We start from the raw sequence: 16,374 nt of genomic DNA on the forward strand, positions 1-16,374 counted from the left end.
AAACAGGAGTGTGGCAGTGGCTGTGGGTGGGTCTCCCCACACCTTCCAAGAGGATACTATTAGGAAGTCTAATGGGTACGACCCAAAAAGGGCAGGAGTTTATTTCTAGAAGATTCTTTAAGAAATACTCATTGAAATGAAAGCCAGGCTTAAATTCCATCTCTCAGCAAGCTCTTCCTGTAGCAGGAAGGCATGATTAGCTTTGGACAAGGAAAGAAGGGGGCAGGCTGGTGGGGGCAGGGCTTAAAATGCTACCCGTCTGGTGTCCCCCACCAGTGGGACAGAACCTCCACACACGGCCCCAAGCAAAAGGCAGAGGCCTTTACTATCTCCTGGGGTAGATTTTATAAGCTTCTTTCTGGGTGGGGCTGCTCCTGAGCCCTTTAAAACTTTTCAGATCAGAATATAGATGTCTTTCTCCAGCGCTCCCAAGAGATGAGATCATGATCACACAGGCAAGGACCAGCGAGGGCAGCAGCCAGCGCCTCTAAAGCCGAGGAACAGGCTGGCAGAGGCGGCGGCACCGACAAAGAAGAACAGGCCTGCAAAGATCAACTGTCACTTGGTTTGCAAACTTCCCTGCTCAGAAGCTGCTGGAAAAACATCTGTAAACGTCCTGGGAGCTGTGGCACTTTAAACGGCCAGAATCCACCTGACGGTGTGGGCTCTGCAGAAGGCAGCACGTGGCTGGAGGAAACGAGGGTCAGCTATTCTTATCCCCGACAGTTTCACTCCGGGCCGCACCAGAGGACTGGCCGCTTCCCCTGAAGACACCCAGCTCACGGCAACTTCAGGTCGCCGTCCCCGAGGATGTGTTGGCAGACAGCTGCTTCTCAACAGAGGCAGGGGAGGGAACCTCACAGGGGCCCCGAGGGGCCAGGCGGTGGGGGGGGGGGCCCGGGCACACCCTGTGGCGCTGAGGGGCGGGGCGCTCACCTGGCTGTGGAGCTGCTGCAGCTCTTCTAGGCTCTGCCTCAGTTTACCCCTCTCTCCCTCCATGAGCTCGCGCAGAGCTCTCGAATCCTCACTGGTCTGCCTTATCTGTTCTTCTAAGGAGTCATCGTCAATTCTCCGGGAGCTCTGACAGCAAGAGAGCGCCGGCCGGCCAGCCAGAGAGACGTGGGAGCACAGGGAGCGGAGAGGGGGAGGGGGAGAGACAGTCGGAGGGGGAGAGACAGTCGGGTTTGGGGAGGAGCAAGTAGTAGGGGAAATGGGTCAGGGATGGGGAGGGAGGGAAAGAAAGAGGAGACAGGAGGAAGAAAGAGAAGGTTAGAGGAGAGAGATTCTCTGCAAACAATAACTAGGTATTATTTTATCTTCATCTCAGGCTTCAGGGAAGGGAAATTGTGTGGGGCCAGCAGTGCATCTCACTCCGCCCACTCCCCTTTCCAGGACGACGGGCTCCACACTACAGTGCGTTCCCTGAAGCCCCGCGCCGTGTTCAGACGAGGACAAGCACCCTTCATCCCACGTCACCTAACAGGGGTAGAAGGGCGCAACTGTTCTGTAGGAGGATGAAGCCTGAGGAGAAACAGCAGCCCGAGAGCCGGGGGTGCGAATGGGGCGCAAGTCTGGCAGGAACCCAACGGGACGCTGGACGAAATGCCAGTCCGCCCAGGGAGCCCCTCTCCTCCCTGGGAGCGGCCACGTCTGTTGTCTCCTCCGCCTCCTGTGCTCACGTCTATCCTTTGGGCGGAGGCTTCCTATCTTTTAAGTTTGCCTTTTAAGTTAGTTCACAGCTAACTCCACCACCAGGACCAACAGGCGACAGAAAAGTAACCTGCAGTTTTCACCTAGATCCCAGGAGAGCCCTCGCACGTGCCCGGACAGAACCGCATGGAAGGAAGCCACCTCTGCGTCCCGTGCCCGCAGCAAGGGGCCTCCTATCCCCCGGCACCCAGGCCCTCTGCCTGTTCCCAGCGCCCGACGCCCAGCGCCTCAACCAACCCGGGCTCAGAAGACGGCCTTGGAGACTTTATAAGGTTCCAGTTCCAGGGTTAACCTCGCCCTCTGCACTTGGTTTCAGGCTCCCACCAGCCTGGCCTCTTACCGTGGGCTCCAGGCCGTCCACGATGCTCTGTATCAGTCTCTTGAGCTCGCTGAGGGCAGTGCGCAGGCTGCCTGCCGGCACGTCCTTGGCAGACGAGGTTTCCGAAGACTCGTCCATCGAGGAGTCCGTGGAGACGGCCGAGTCGGCGCTGTCGTTTCCTCGAAGGTGCGAGCAGAGATAGCGCACCTGGCAGTAGGCTTCCCAGAGCTGCAGTCTCAGCTGCCCACAGAGAATCATTTCTGATTATGGACTCTAGAGAAGACTGCCGCCTCGCCATCTTTTCCTAGAACTCAAGAAACTAGTTCTAGAAAATTGAAAAAGAAAAAAATCGCCTCTCCCAAGAAATACTGATTCTTACTCTGGGCCCAGCACATCTACACAGACTCCCCGTTCTTACTCTCCCGGCCCTCGAGCCCCTCCCACCGCACGTAAAGCACTTTACATGGGCAGTGACTTTGGTGGGGGTCGGTGCACAATTAGGGGAATGAGTGGCTAGAAGCGGTAGTCCCAGCGCCCTGTCAACACAAGCCGCATGAGGCTGATGATGAGTCAAGAGGCACCCCCTAAGAGGCACTGCGTCGTGACAGCTCCGGCCAGCCGGCCTAGGGGCTGGCACAGGCGCAGACCAGAGGCCGCGGCCAGGCTGAGGCTGACACAGCAGGCCAGGGCCTGTCCCCGGGGCCCCGCGCGGTCCCACGCGCCGCAGCCGTGGGGGGGCCAGCACCTGCTCTCTCTCCTGCTCCAGCTCCTCGGCCTCCATGCTCTGCTCGATCTCAGACAGGAGGGACGTGCTGATGGCAGCAGAGCTCTGCAGACTCCTCTCCTCCGTGAGCTCCTCCACCTTCACCTGCAGCTGTCGGTAGGAGAGCCGCGCCTCCTGCAGCTCCAGCTGGCTCTGATGCAGCTTCAGAGAGACACCAAACGGGCGTGAGGCGAGCTCAAGCCAAAACCAAACAGGAAAACTGACCCTGCCCCCCATCACGCCTCAGATCCCACCACCCAGTGACATGAAAATACAGAGCAGGGAGCAACGTGCTAGACTTTGTTAGAGGAACACAGTCAGCAAAATCTAGATTTGGGAAATTCTACAGGACCAACAGCTCAGTTTCTTCAACAGATACATTTCTAGGGAAAAAAAAAAAAAAAGGGTGAAGGGGGACCTATAGATTAAAAGGGACTTAAGAGACATATCAACCAACTGCCATGTGTAGGCCTAATTTGTATCTTGATTCAGATGAAAAATGTGAAAAACAATTATGATATTTATAAGACAAATGAAAAAATCTGAACACATTTGAACCAGATATTTGATGATATTAAATAAATATTGCTAAATTTCTTCAGGTATAATAGTCCTCTGGTTTTATATATATATACAAATTTTTTTTTCATTTTAATTTTTTTAAACATTTAAAACCTTTTTTGGTGGGAGGAATTAATTAGGTCTGTTTACTTATTTATTCATTCATTCATTTATTTTTAGAGGCGGTACTGGGGATTGAACCCAGGATCTCATGCATGCTAAACATGCGCTCTACCACTGAGCTAAATACCCTCCCCTCTCTGGTTATATTTTTTAAAGTTCTTTTCAATCAGAGGTTTTCTTTGTCTACAGATGAGATTATAAAAATGCTGAGATTTACTTCAAAATAATATGAGAGGGGAGCAAATGGAGGTACTGAGGATAGGGCGGGACTGGCCAGGGCGGGATGGTTGGTAGAACTGGGCACTGGGGTACATGAGGCATCATTATATTTTTCTGTTTTTGAGTTTGTCTGAAATTCTCTGTAATAAAAAGTAAAATACGCACACATACAGGCATTCGGAGTAAGACACTGTGAGACTCTCAGCAGAGTGGCTGTAATGTACAGGAAGAGAATAATAGTATCAAGTGTTGCTGAGGATATGGAAGGCGAACAGCCACTCTGGAAAACTGTCTGGCACTTTTTAATGAGTGATCTACACCTGTAGTCTGATCCAGCTGTTTCCACTTTAGGTGCAGAGCCAGCAATAAATGACTGAAAATGTGCATGAAAGACAAACAGGATGTTCACAGAAACACTATTCACAAGCACCACAAATGGGAAACAATCCAAATGCCAAAAGAGAACAGATATAGTCCCATGCTGGAATACTATACAGCAGTGAAAACAGAACACACTGCTACTCTATGCTGCAGCACAGATGAATTTCTTAGACATGATGTTCAGCAAAATCCAGACACAAAACAATATATCTTGTATGATTCTATTTATAAAAAGTCCCAAAACTTCATTGAGATACAAGAGATGAAAGTCAGAAGAGAAGTTGGCTTTTGTGGAAGTGGCCGCATACTGGCCGGAGGAGGCAGGAGAAAGACTTGTGGGTGCAGATAAAGGGCTACATCCTGATCTTGATCTGGGTGGTGGTTACACGTAAAAACTCATTGGGCTGTCCACTGTGTGCTTTACTGTATGTATGTTGTATTCTAATGAAAAAAATTAAGGGGAAAAGGGGTTTTTTTGGAAAGGAGCTGGGGGTGGGAATAACATCTGAGCAGTAATACTGAAAGGTCCCAAACCCACAGGAAAAGCAGCCTCTCCCTGCTTTGGGTCACACCTCAGGGTTTACAGGTAAGGCCCCAGGCCGGGGAGGGGCCTCGCAGGGCAGTGTGGCTCAGAGCAGGGGGCAGAGGGGACGGCGATGCGGGCATCACAACCTACAGGCCAGGGCTCCTTCCCTCCCTCTCACTGCTGCTACTTCACCCCTCGCTGCACTCTCTGTGGCCCCTCCTCCGTGGAGTCCAAACAGGGTGCTGCTACCCAGCGAGGTTATGACTACTATGGGTCGGGGGTGCTCCAGATGCCACACTCTCCCTCGTACACTGCGTCTCCACCCTTGCTTCTCCCACCGCAGACCCTGACTGCAGACTCTGAGCCCATTTGCTGACCGTTTCGCACACGTCCCCGCACTACGCAGGCCCAGGAGCCATGCTTCCTACTCTCGTAGCTGTGGACTGCCCGCCCTGCTTTCAAAATACGTCTCTGGGCATGGGGATGGGAGAAGAACTTCCTGGGATTTAAATCTAACTGATTTATCTTTTTATAAAAGAGCATTTCTGGGTCACCCCTGTTCACTAAAAAGAGCGGACACTGTACTGTCTTTTCCAGACTGTTGTCCGGGGAGCCTGAGGCTCCTGCAGAGACGCGGAGACCGAGGGTAGCAACTCAGAGCTCTGCGGGTCTCGTGGACGGAGGGAGCTGCCTTGCGGAGCCTTCGGCCAATCCTGTCAGCGCCTTGGGAGCCACCCCTCTGCTGGTCAGTACCAGAGTGGCAGGCTCATGGCACCAGTGGTCTGGATGTGCCTTAACTAGGACGAGTCTGGGGCCTGGCTGCTCAGAGGATGAAAAAGGAACTGGCAAACCTGCTCTGTCTGCCTGGCTCCCATGGATCAGCAATCCCTGCTGGTCCAGTGGGAACTCCTCCAGCCCTGGTTTTGAGGAAACTTAGAAGAAATTTTGTGTTTTTGTTGTTGTTGTTGTTGTTTTAAGGATACGCCTAGGAAGCATTTGGCACAATTACAAACGACATACTAAATTGACAAAATGCTTTACAATCATTTTCTAGACAACTCCACATACATCTCAGCAGGAGAAGCTCAGCACAGACAAGCACAAGTTCTCAGGCACTGGACAAAATTAGTTCAATTACTCATGCACACTCAAAGGTGCTTAATTAATTATAACAGCAAGAGAACAAAGATCATTCATCCAGCTGTCCATATATGGTTTATGTATTTTTTGAAATGAGTGTTTTACTTCAATTAAAAAGGTAAAAATTACAAAATGAAAATAAACAAATCAATAAAAAGCAATAGAAAATTTTAAAGTACAAAAAAAAAAAAAAGAGAGAACAAAGATCAGGACAGGTCTGCCCTTTCTGGTAAAATAACTGATCCATAGACACATGCAGAAAAGCCAGACCAAACCAGGCAACAGTCTATTAAATATAAGAGCCCTCTAAAATACCACCCTTTACAAAACAAAGATGACACTAAATGTATTTACATGTATGGCCAAGGAAGATGCCAGCGCCTGGTGTTTGTAGGGTGTACTAAACTCATGGTTCAAGCTCACAGTACTCATGCCCTGAAAGTCGGCAGAAGTGGGGGACTCTCCCCGTTTCACACTGAGGGGACTGAGACAGCATGATGCGATTTGCCTCACAGCACACTCAGCGTCGGGGTGAGGTCTGGACTCCAGGTCATCGGCTCTTGGGTCCCCACAGTGAGCCGGGCCTGTGCTATCTGAGGACGAAAGCTGCCCACTCATCGAGATGAGGCCCCTGCACAATCTGTAAGATGCTCAGCTGGGTATGAAACAAGGCAGTTAAATGGCCCTCAGACGAACAAATCCTTTGCTGGGTATTAAGAGTAGAGCAAAATGCCTGACTTTTAAATTTACTGGATGCTCAATAAATAATATTTTTCATCCTGTTCTCAGCCTGAAAAAAAAAGAGTTGGATTTGCTCAGCGGTTTACAAATCTGTGTTTGACAGTAGGACCCCAATTACACAGTGGACCGGATCAAAGGGGCTGCTCTGCGGCGGCAGGCCTCCTGCCCTGCTCAGCCTTCCCCTCACCCCTCTCCTAAGGAAGAGGATTAAGCTCACGGGGTTAGATGCATTCCAAGGCCCCTAGCTCTACACTTCGCACGTCTGACTTAGCACCACTCACCTGCTACCTGAGTGAGCTGGAATGTCTGTCTCTGTATCGGGACAGGCCATTTCAGCGACAGAACTAATTAGCAGCAGCTTAAGGAGAGTTTTATATGAATAGAAAGAAAACAACTACAAATAGTCAGGAGAGACGAGATTTCAGCTCCATAAATGCAGATTTTCCAAATCAAAGTGGGAACCGTCTGGCTCGATGTAGGCCCTGTACTGAGCGACACACTCACTTCTTGAAGGCTGATCGGAAGACAGCGTGTGTGCAGATGGTGAGGATGTGAACGTGCTGTGACTTGGGACTCTCGCTGCTCCAGAGCACGCAGCCCCGTGCCGGCCAGGGGTGCACAGTGCACACTGGCCCCGGCTCTCCCCCACCGCCAGGGTTCCCATTCTTGACGTGAAATAGGGCTCTTCGTGTGTGAATTCAGGCTAGACTGGAAGTGTCTTTTAAGCAGGGCTATTTCCCCATTTTTCTGTACGTCTTTTCCTTCTCCTCTCCACACTCTACCTCAGCAGCCCTCCGGAGAGTGCTTGATGGGGAATAAATGCGGGTGAGGCAGCGACTCAAGAGGTCAGTGATGCACTGGGAGTTACCACTGAGCGCCAGGCAAAGCAGGCAGCGGGGGGGAGGTCTGCTGCTCGGGGCTACCAAGGACTTACTACTACATTACTTTGACTAAAGGATTCCTCTTTCTAAGCCTCAGTCTTAGAATATATGCAAAAGCGCTCTGTTCTCTGTAAGGCAGCACCCCAGTGTTCCCAGCGATGATCAGCGTCAACCTTAAAACGTGAGCAAACTCCTTCTCATTTTGAAAGCCGCTGTGAGGCTTTCGTAGCCAGCATCATTTTCTATTCAACATTAACCGAGGCCCCACTTTATGCAAAGCTCTGAGCTAAAGGTACAAAAAACATGGAGAGAGGAGAAGTGGCTCATTTGCCCTTAAAGAGGCCGATCAGTTGAGTTGATGGAGTCAAGTGGCCTGAGCCTAACACGTCTCCTCCTTGCACACCTCAGGGCCTCTCTCAGCAGCCCAGTGGGCCGTCTGTGGCCTGGTCTGTGGGCAGGGGCCCAGCAGCGCTGGAGTGTACCTGGACCACCTCCACACGGGCGGCACTGCTGCCATCTGCTTCACTCCCCGGCACGCCCAGAGGATGCTAAGGGGAAGCGGCGTTCTCGAAGCCACTGGCCCCAGGTGCTCCTAGGCCAGCCCGGCAAAGCCTTCTCGGCAGCAGGTGCTACACTCTTGTTTCTGGGGAGGCTGAGCGATTATCTTTTTGTTTAGGGCGTTGTTTCCTGTCAAGTGTGAGTCTGGGGATTCAGCTGAGAACCTGGTAGCAGTTCCCAAATAAGGACAAATATGGCCATGAAGTGATTTCTTTTAGGATGAAAAAAGAGGCTAATTAGGCTCACAGAGGGGTCAGCCCGTGCCTTTTCCGGCAACCGGCAGAAGCAGCACAGAGGTCATGCTGTGTTCAGTGGGCAGCTTCTTGGTTTCGCTTGGTGCCAGCCAGCTAAATGCGCCGGCCCGGGGCAGCAGCAGCAGGGAGCCCCGTGAGCCGAGCACAGGCAGTCACAGGCTCACCCTGAAATCTCTGGCAGATCTCACAAACCCCAGGAGGCAGAATGGCACTCCTGGTGTTCCAGCCGTATTAAGAGCCCAGAAAGAACTCAGTGAAACTGCTCCCAGGCCAGCGGCTCAGAACACATTGGAAGGATGGCCTGTGGGTAACGATGCACTTGTTCTCGGCGGACAAAGGCCAGCTGAGTTAGCAGAGCTCGAGGACAACCACAACCAGGCCCACTCAGAGACCTCAGCTCCATCCTGCCCTGGCCCGGCGGCGGCAATGGCCCCCTGGCCGTGCCTTGTGGCTGGGCAGCTGAGAGCTCCTTTGATCTGGCCGCTTCTCTGCCCCAGTACCTGGAGGTCTTTGTCGTGGCCCTGCCTCTCCAAGATCAGCACCCGGTCCTGTAGCTCCTCCACGGTCCCTTGGAGCAGGTCATTCTCCTCTAAGGTGGCGCTGAGACGGTGCTCTAGCTCCCGCTTCCGATCCGACAGCATCTTGATCTGAAAGGGTAGAGAGCCACAGGGGTGGTGTGGAGTTACACCCGTGCTGATGCGCAGGGAGCGGGTGACCAGCCCCCGAACATGAAGGCAGGGGTGTCTCCAAGTGCTCTGCCCAGGGGCCCGGGCTCCCATCTCTGAGGGAACAGCTGTGAACTCCCAGCTGAGGAGAAAATCCCTCCCTTCTGGGAACCTTCCTGAGAAGAGGTGGGAGTTGAGCTTTGGGGAAGCTGGAATGTGGGTGCCAGGCAGAGGCAGGGAAGGTTAGTGCTCTGGAAATTCCACAGATAACACAGAGAAGGGCCCCACCTTGCTGCCCACGACTTCAGTTCAACCCCACGGTTTATGGGGGAGTGGAACCTAACCCATGGGACCATTCTTCTTAAGTCCTGAGCACAAGAAAATGCCCCAGATGGCCTCTGGAGCCACTGTATTTTCAGATTCTATGGCTCTCCACTGTCCCTCTGCCACTGCTGGCAGGGCTGTCTCTAGAGGGCATGGTTCAGGCCCGGTGGCCTGAGGTAACGGGAGAGCCAGAGGAATACAGAAACCATGGAAGCACCTGCATCAGCCTGTGTCCCGGGAGGGAGCGGGACGTGCACACAAGTAAATTGCTGATTGCAAGACATTTGTGGATAGAAGCAATTGCTCTCCTTTTATTAAACAGGACAAGATGTTTGTATGCTGAATATCTAGCTAGTCTCAAGAGAGAGACAGACCTTAAAGGAAGGTCTGTCTAGTCTTTTCCGTTTCAGCGAGAAAACAAGAGGAAAAGAGGAAAGAGATGCCGAGTCTTCCGTGGCCTCGAGGTCTGCAGGGTCGAAGCCACCGTCATTCCCCAAGGCCAGCAATGCTTCGGCCCGGGAACCCTGCCCTGCCCAGGGGCTATGGGGAGCCTTTCCAAGTCCCCTCAACTGCTGGTGGCCCTGGGGGGCTTTTGGAGCCCTGCAGGTCCCCCAGCTCCTCCCACTTATCAGTTCCCTGCTGGACCGGTCACTCAACCAGCGTCTTGCCTGTGAACTCTCCTGACATGAAGATGCTCTCCGTGCTCTCCAGTCTAGCGTGGTAACAACCCACTAGGGGCCCCAACCTCAGACCTCTTCCCGGGGAGACTCTGAAATGAACAGCTAACTTGTCCCAAGCCCTCTGAAATCCACCTTTCCCCCTGCTTTTTGGCTGTTCTCTCTGCACTAGAATTCTGTTCAGAGGGCACAGATCTTCCCTGGCCACCAGTCAATCAGATAGGATGCTGTCCTGGGGAAATGAAGTATGTGGCCTTTGTCCAGAGGGATCAGGTGTCTGGCCAAACAAAGAAACACTGTCTCTCAAGTGTGCACCTGGGTAAGGGACCGAAAGGAGCAGGCCCTCCTGTGAATGGGCCCACTCTTCCCCACACCGAGGCAACGGGACCCACGGGAAGGGAGTTCTTACTCGACTCGGTCTCCATTTAAGTACCCTCCGACCTTTACATTCTCCTTCCCACGATCACCTTTGTTTCCCAAGTTCCACTCAGTGGAGTCGTGAGGTAATACGGCTCTGACACACAAGCCAGCCCCTTCAAAAAGCCTCAGAGGTTCAGAGCTGCATGAAATAACTTATTTGAAATAAACAATTCCATAGTCTGGCTTTGAAAAGTAGCAGTGTTACTGGATGGAGCAAGGATCTGGCACCAGGCGGCCAGCTCCCTCACCCCAACCTACACGCCCTGAAACTTGTGACCAACTCTGGCCATAAACACTCCTGGGGATGACCCTGTGTCCTGAGGGTCTAGAAAGAGTGAGTTGGGGGGTGGGGAGAGGAAGACAGGCGCGTCAGGAGTCAGACCCCGGCGGAGGTGGCCGCACGGCACGTCATGCACACAAACGGTCACAGGCATGCCAAACCCACCAGCACAAACTACTTACTTCCAGAACCTGCTGCTCAGTACCAGGAGGAAGTCCAGGGATGGGAGGGAGGAAGGGAGTGAGAGGCAGGAGAGAAGAGAAGATATGGACAGACTTTAGGAAAAACATCTTCACGTCATCTACGAAGCAGGGGAGCAGCCACCTGGCTCCTCTGGCCTGACAAGCCGGCTGGCTCCTTAGCCACACTGGTGGTGGTCGGGGCTCGGGGGGCGGGGTGTTCATGTGGCCTGAGACTGTCCCTCAAAGTGTGGCTCAGCCAAAGGGCTGCTGTTCAGACACTTGGCTGGAGGATCTCAGGAGCAGAGTAGATGGGAGCCTCCCCAGGGGAGAGCCCCCGTTCGGGCTGGTGATGCGACCCTGCCCCTCTCCTCCCCACACTGGGATCTCACAGCATTGTCCCCTCAGCGCAGCTCTTCCCCTCAGGCCCACTCAGGGGCTTGGACCCTGCCTGGCCTCTCCTCTGCTTTCAATAACATTACTTTCTTCCAACACCACACACAGTGCTTTCTACGCACTAACTCACCCAGTCCTCGCAACAGCCCTACGAAGGACACACTTCTGTTACTCTCAGTCTATAGGTGAGAATAAGGCCCTATTAAAATGGCCTGAACTGGACCCACATGGAATGGATAAAGGGAAGATTCCCTTTCCCACCTTCTATTTAGGACTGGCAAGGATGTTTCTGGAGGGATCAACATATTCAGTAAAAAACAGGTCATTCATAATTTCAACACACTCAGCAGTAACTCTGAGCGACCGTATTTTTCTAGTCAACAGGCTATGCAGAGGGACAGGGATCAAGGGGTCCCCACTCGGTCTCTCACAGACAGATCTCCCTGGAGATCTGAGACAGACCAGGTCTGTCTAGAGGGCTCCTTATCTGAAAGGCCGGGGCAGCACCTCCGATGAGAAAAGCACTTTGGTCCAAGCACGGGAAGCTCACCTCGGCCTGAAGGCTTTCGAGGCGGACGATGTGCTGGCTGGTTGAAGAGTTTTTCGCACGGAAGTCTTCTCTGAGGGCGTGGACTTGCATGGAGAGTTGTCTCTCAACTTCTGATGCCTGTAAACAGAAGAGACCTGAGCGCTGACTCAGAGGGTGTGCAGAGGCCGTCTGTTTGGATCTCTGCCTTCCATTTCTCAAGCACCTCTGTTCTGTAAGGAGTGCTAGACGACACGCCCGTTGCCTACCCGGTCCCTTTGCTCTCTCACGCCCAGACAAGACTAACCCCCGTCCCCACCTCCGTCACGCACGACGTCCAAGACCACTTCGCGGCTCAGAGGAAACGGGCCTAGAAAATACTAAGTTCTCCGATGTTAGTTATCATCATTGTGGCTCTGCACACAGCAGAGGCTCAGCAAACACCTACTGAATTGAGAAGTCTCAGTGTTTTACATGGAAGAATGAGACGCCTTCCTTAGAAACGCCTTTAGTTCTCCCATCCGCTGCCTCGGTGGGGCGCAGGCAGATCAGCTGTCTGTACCCCTCACTTCCACCCAACATGGGCACAATTAAAATACCCTGCCATGTCTGTTTGGATTTTTGCTGTTCATTCCTCAAGGACCTTATTTTTTTTTTTTTTTTTTGCAACTTTCAATTCTCTGGGGAGTGCTGGCTGTGGTGCTCAGTTCCCACCCTAAATCCTAAATCCATTTATTCCCTAATGCTGAAACACAGCCAGCACCAAACACCTCGTGGTGTCAGCACCTTCTCTTGAACATGCTCAGGAGGGTACTTTGAAACAAAGCTCCCTTGGAAAGACCCGAACTTAGTCGTCCTCCTGGCCCAGCCCCCGCCCAGGAGCGCCCAGGACCCTGCCCTGGGGAGGAGAGCCACGGGACAGGGTAAGAAACCGCCTCAGTGCTTTTCTGAGGCCAAACGGGGTCAGTAAGCTTTATGGGTTCCCAGGGGAGATCACGGTGTGCCGAAATGGTTAGAAAAGGTTTTTGGAGGAGGTGGGATGGTAATAATGTTGAAATGGTAGGCTAGCTGTTTAATGAGGCTCTCACAGTAATGGTTACATGTTCAATAGTTGCTTTTATCTTCAAGTGTTATACAATCAATTGTCCATCTTTTTTTTTTTTTTTTTTTGGTCCCATAGATTCAACAAATGTGGCCCCCTGCCCCCAGACTACAGAGCCACAAGAATCTTAAACTACAGTGCTGATTTCGAAAGTTACAGGACACACAACAAAAGAAAACCAAACCATCTCTTTTTCCTCCTTATTCTAAATTTAATTTTAAACACCACCACAGCTTGCTTTAGACTTCTTAATCACTGAGAAACATTAGTCATTTTTGCCTAAAAATAACATGAGTATTATTTCCTTAGCACTTACTATGTGCCAAGAACTGTGCTAAATGCTTAAAATGCATTATCTCAACTGTCACAACCAACGTAGGGCCTATCACCCTCAATGTACTGCCAAGGGAACAGGCTCAGGGTAGTGAAGGAATGCGCCCCACCACTCAGTAAATGACAGCATCAGAGCGGTAAACTTTGGGCTGTCTTACCCCTGAATTATGACTGTACTATTGCTTTCTTTTACAGTATCTGGAAATAGTTTTTCCTATTTCTGTTGCTTACTATTGAAACAAACTTTATGAGTCCAATTTAGCAGGGCATTTTTTTTTTCTTTTCTTCCTTTTTTTTTTTTTTTAATACTAAGCAATTTAAGACTCTTGAAATTTCTTCAAATAGAATTTAGGGCCCATAAGGAAAATTTCCTCTCATAAATGCTGCAGTTTGATTGCCTCTACTGAATTCAGTTGACTATCAGGGTTTCAAATACGCTTAGATTTGCAAAGCACTGGGTAATTCAGGCCGCTGACCTCATTCCCAGCATCACCACCTTGACAAGAATCATGAGACAGCCGAGCCACAGAGATGCACTGAGGGCTATGAATCTAGCCCAGGTGGTATCAGAAATGCTCCTGGAGATGTCTCCTCTCAAAGCGATCTTCCTAGAAATAAAATTGGTCTCTTCCCTCCAGGAAGCCTGAGTCCAGAGTCTGAGCTCCTAACCACTAAGTTACAAAGTCTCCTTTAAATGTCTGACTCCTCAGATGTGCCTAAGGAGGTAAAAGGCTTTTAACCTACATCTCTCGTTTGAATCTCCCAACAGCCCTAAAAGCAGTAAGTCGCTGGCCTTGTCCTGCAGACAAGGCGATGGAGGCTGAGAGGGAGTGGCCCTGTCCAGTGGTGGAGGGGACGGATCAACTAGAGGTTCAAGTCTAACATCTGCCAGGAGCTAACGCACCTTCCAAAGTACAGTAGCTCCTTCTTTTCCAGAGATGGAAACCGGCTCAGATATTTAGACCTGACTAACAGGATGAATGGTAGCAATTCTGCACACAAATGAAGTAATAATCTCTGAAGTTTGTATGTAACTCTAATATTCTAAATGCTCTCTGAACAAAGTGTCAGGAAGGCTACAAAGCCAGTTTTAGTTCCATAGTGACTTTCAGAGCTTCTCTGAAGTTCTTCAAGTAGCAGAGTTAGCCGGAGAGACAGAGGTCTTCCTGAAGGGACCCACGCGACTCCTGAGATAACGGGTGGGATGTTGGAAAGAAAAAAAACTTAAGGGTCAGATGGTGAGGGTTAGAGTCCCTGTCCTACCACAGATGGTGCACAAGTTACACGAGTCATTTAACCTGAGCCTCACTTTCTCAGATTGTAAACACATTCCTCCTTCACATTGTAATCCAGAAAGGGCAGGTATTAAAGGAATACCCACTTCCTTACTTCTTACACAGGACGTTGTGGGATTGAGTCGAATCATTGAGGTTTTGGGAAATAAAGAAAGGAAAGAAACACCACACTGCTACAAATTTAGGGCGACCATGGGAAATAGGAAAAGACCCAAGGATCAGTTGTTTGTTTGCTCTTTTAAAACTGAGGTGCTGAGAACGCGCTGTGCACGTTACAGGGGGCTGTCACACGCACAGTCCGCTTGTGGGGTCTGCGCTGAGAACGACCTGCTAAGTGACTCAGCCAACATCATGAAGGTGATGGGTCAGGCTAAGAAATACAGGGAAATACAGAAATATCTGGCAGCCATACCTTCCCGTTCTGCTCTCCTGGTGCCCTTTCAAAGATAAGCTATCCAAGAGTCAGCAAATATCCAGGAGCCAGACCTCTCTTGGAGATAAAAAGTTTTGCTACTTCTAGGTTTAGGGCAGCCGTCATGGCCTCGGGACCTTTTTTTGGTGGCGGTGGTGGAGGAGGGTGGTGATATTAGGATGACGCATTCTGCAAGTAGAAAATGGCAGGCCTGGGACTTAGAGTTTACTTCTCAAAATGATGCGTTTTGGCTCCTGCGCCTGGTTAAGCAGCCAGTGACGCCTGTGGCAAAAAACTGGCAAAGAACGACACCTACAATCACAGGTAAATATAAAAAAGACGATATGATTTTAGTTTAGGTATCGTTCTTCTTAAACTCTTACTTGTTCTTCCCCCTCTAACAAGAGTAACAAATATTTAGAGTAAAAAAAATTAAAGGGAACCAAGGGACTGAAATGAAAGTTTAAGCCCCCACTCATCCTTGATCATCAGTACCGCTCTCCACTGTGCATCTAATATCATTCACATTAGGGACACTTCTTGTCAGTCTGTGTAGAAATTTTCTATTATCTATCTAAACTATTACTAAAATTTTGGCCTTGCAAATATAGTATTTTAACATCTTTCCATGTCAATGTGAAGATCTACTTAACTCTTTCTAACAACTGTCTGGTACTTAGTTATATGACTCAACTTTATGAGCGTTCATAGAGTGTTTCAATTCTTTGCTACTATAAACACTGCTGTAAAAAAAACATCCTTGCTCACCCATCTTTGTGCTTGTGGGAGAATATCCTGCAAGTGCACGAATCCCTGTAAGTGGAATTGCTGGGTAAAAGGATATGCAGTTTCACTCCGACAGGTACTGCCAAACTGTCCCCTCAAAATGCTGCGTCAAACTTACTGTCCCCGCCACCGACAGAGCACAAACATGCCTGCTTCCTTGCCACCCCCGGGTATTATGAAATGTTTTAATCTTTAGATGATTACTTCTAATATTCTCAAAAACCTGTCTTTTATTTTCACTGCATACAGATTGGATGATAAAGAAACCAAGACATTCAAGAAATAGCTCTAGTTCTGTTAAAGAATGCTGAGAAGTTTAGCACTTATAGATAGTTCTTGAACTCTCTGAAATGAATTCTTTTTATAATCTGAGTGCTTGGGTCATTACTATTTAATTAATCCTCAAATTGGCAAAACAAACTGACAGTGTGTTCCCTCTCCCCGCTACGCTTGACTTGGTCAGAGTACCATCTAGGACAGATTACTTTCTCTCCACTGAGCAGAGCTGTTCCATGATTACGCTTCCTATTGACATGATTAATAACATATGAGCATTTCGCCAAACTGGAACATTTTAAATTTGTTTAAAATGGCCAAAGCAGAACTGTTAACTTTAAACTTTCTTGTTAAACGGAAGCAAGGAGATTGCATTAGTTACACATGAGCATCCATTTAACTTATTTGTCAAAAGGAAAAAAAAAATGAACCAATTAACTTAGAAATTACAGTAGGAGAGAGCTACTATTTTAACACTCTGCCTGATTTTCTGAGTTTTGCTTGAAGAGAGAAATACACAATCTTTT

The 16,374-nt window shown here is 50.0% G+C and overlaps 1 protein-coding gene across 5 annotated transcripts in view; it reads right to left on the minus strand.

The window, feature by feature from the left end:
- BICDL1 (BICD family like cargo adaptor 1) overlaps positions 1-16,374 on the minus strand; it is a 66,541-nt gene that overhangs the window by 12,669 nt on the left and 37,498 nt on the right. For 2 of the 5 annotated variants that reach the window (XR_012503643.1, XM_074356231.1), the window contains exons 3-6: positions 11,668-11,784; positions 8,677-8,823; positions 2,775-2,954; positions 2,051-2,333 (exon numbers count right to left, since the gene is read on the minus strand). Coding sequence is in view for 4 of the 5 variants with exons in the window: in XM_074356231.1 (XP_074212332.1) it covers positions 2,051-2,333; positions 2,775-2,954; positions 8,677-8,823; positions 11,668-11,784 (727 nt within the window). In the remaining variant the exon portion in view is untranslated. Of the gene's footprint in view, positions 1-936; positions 1,081-2,050; positions 2,334-2,774; positions 2,955-8,676; positions 8,824-11,667; positions 11,785-16,374 lie in introns of those variants that run through there. The other 3 variants (XM_045506350.2, XM_074356232.1, XM_074356230.1) reach the window with 3 other exon arrangements.

The sequence above is a fragment of the Camelus bactrianus genome, chromosome 32 (assembly GCF_048773025.1).
Source record: "Camelus bactrianus isolate YW-2024 breed Bactrian camel chromosome 32, ASM4877302v1, whole genome shotgun sequence".
NCBI classification, from domain to species: Eukaryota; Metazoa; Chordata; class Mammalia; order Artiodactyla; family Camelidae; genus Camelus; species Camelus bactrianus.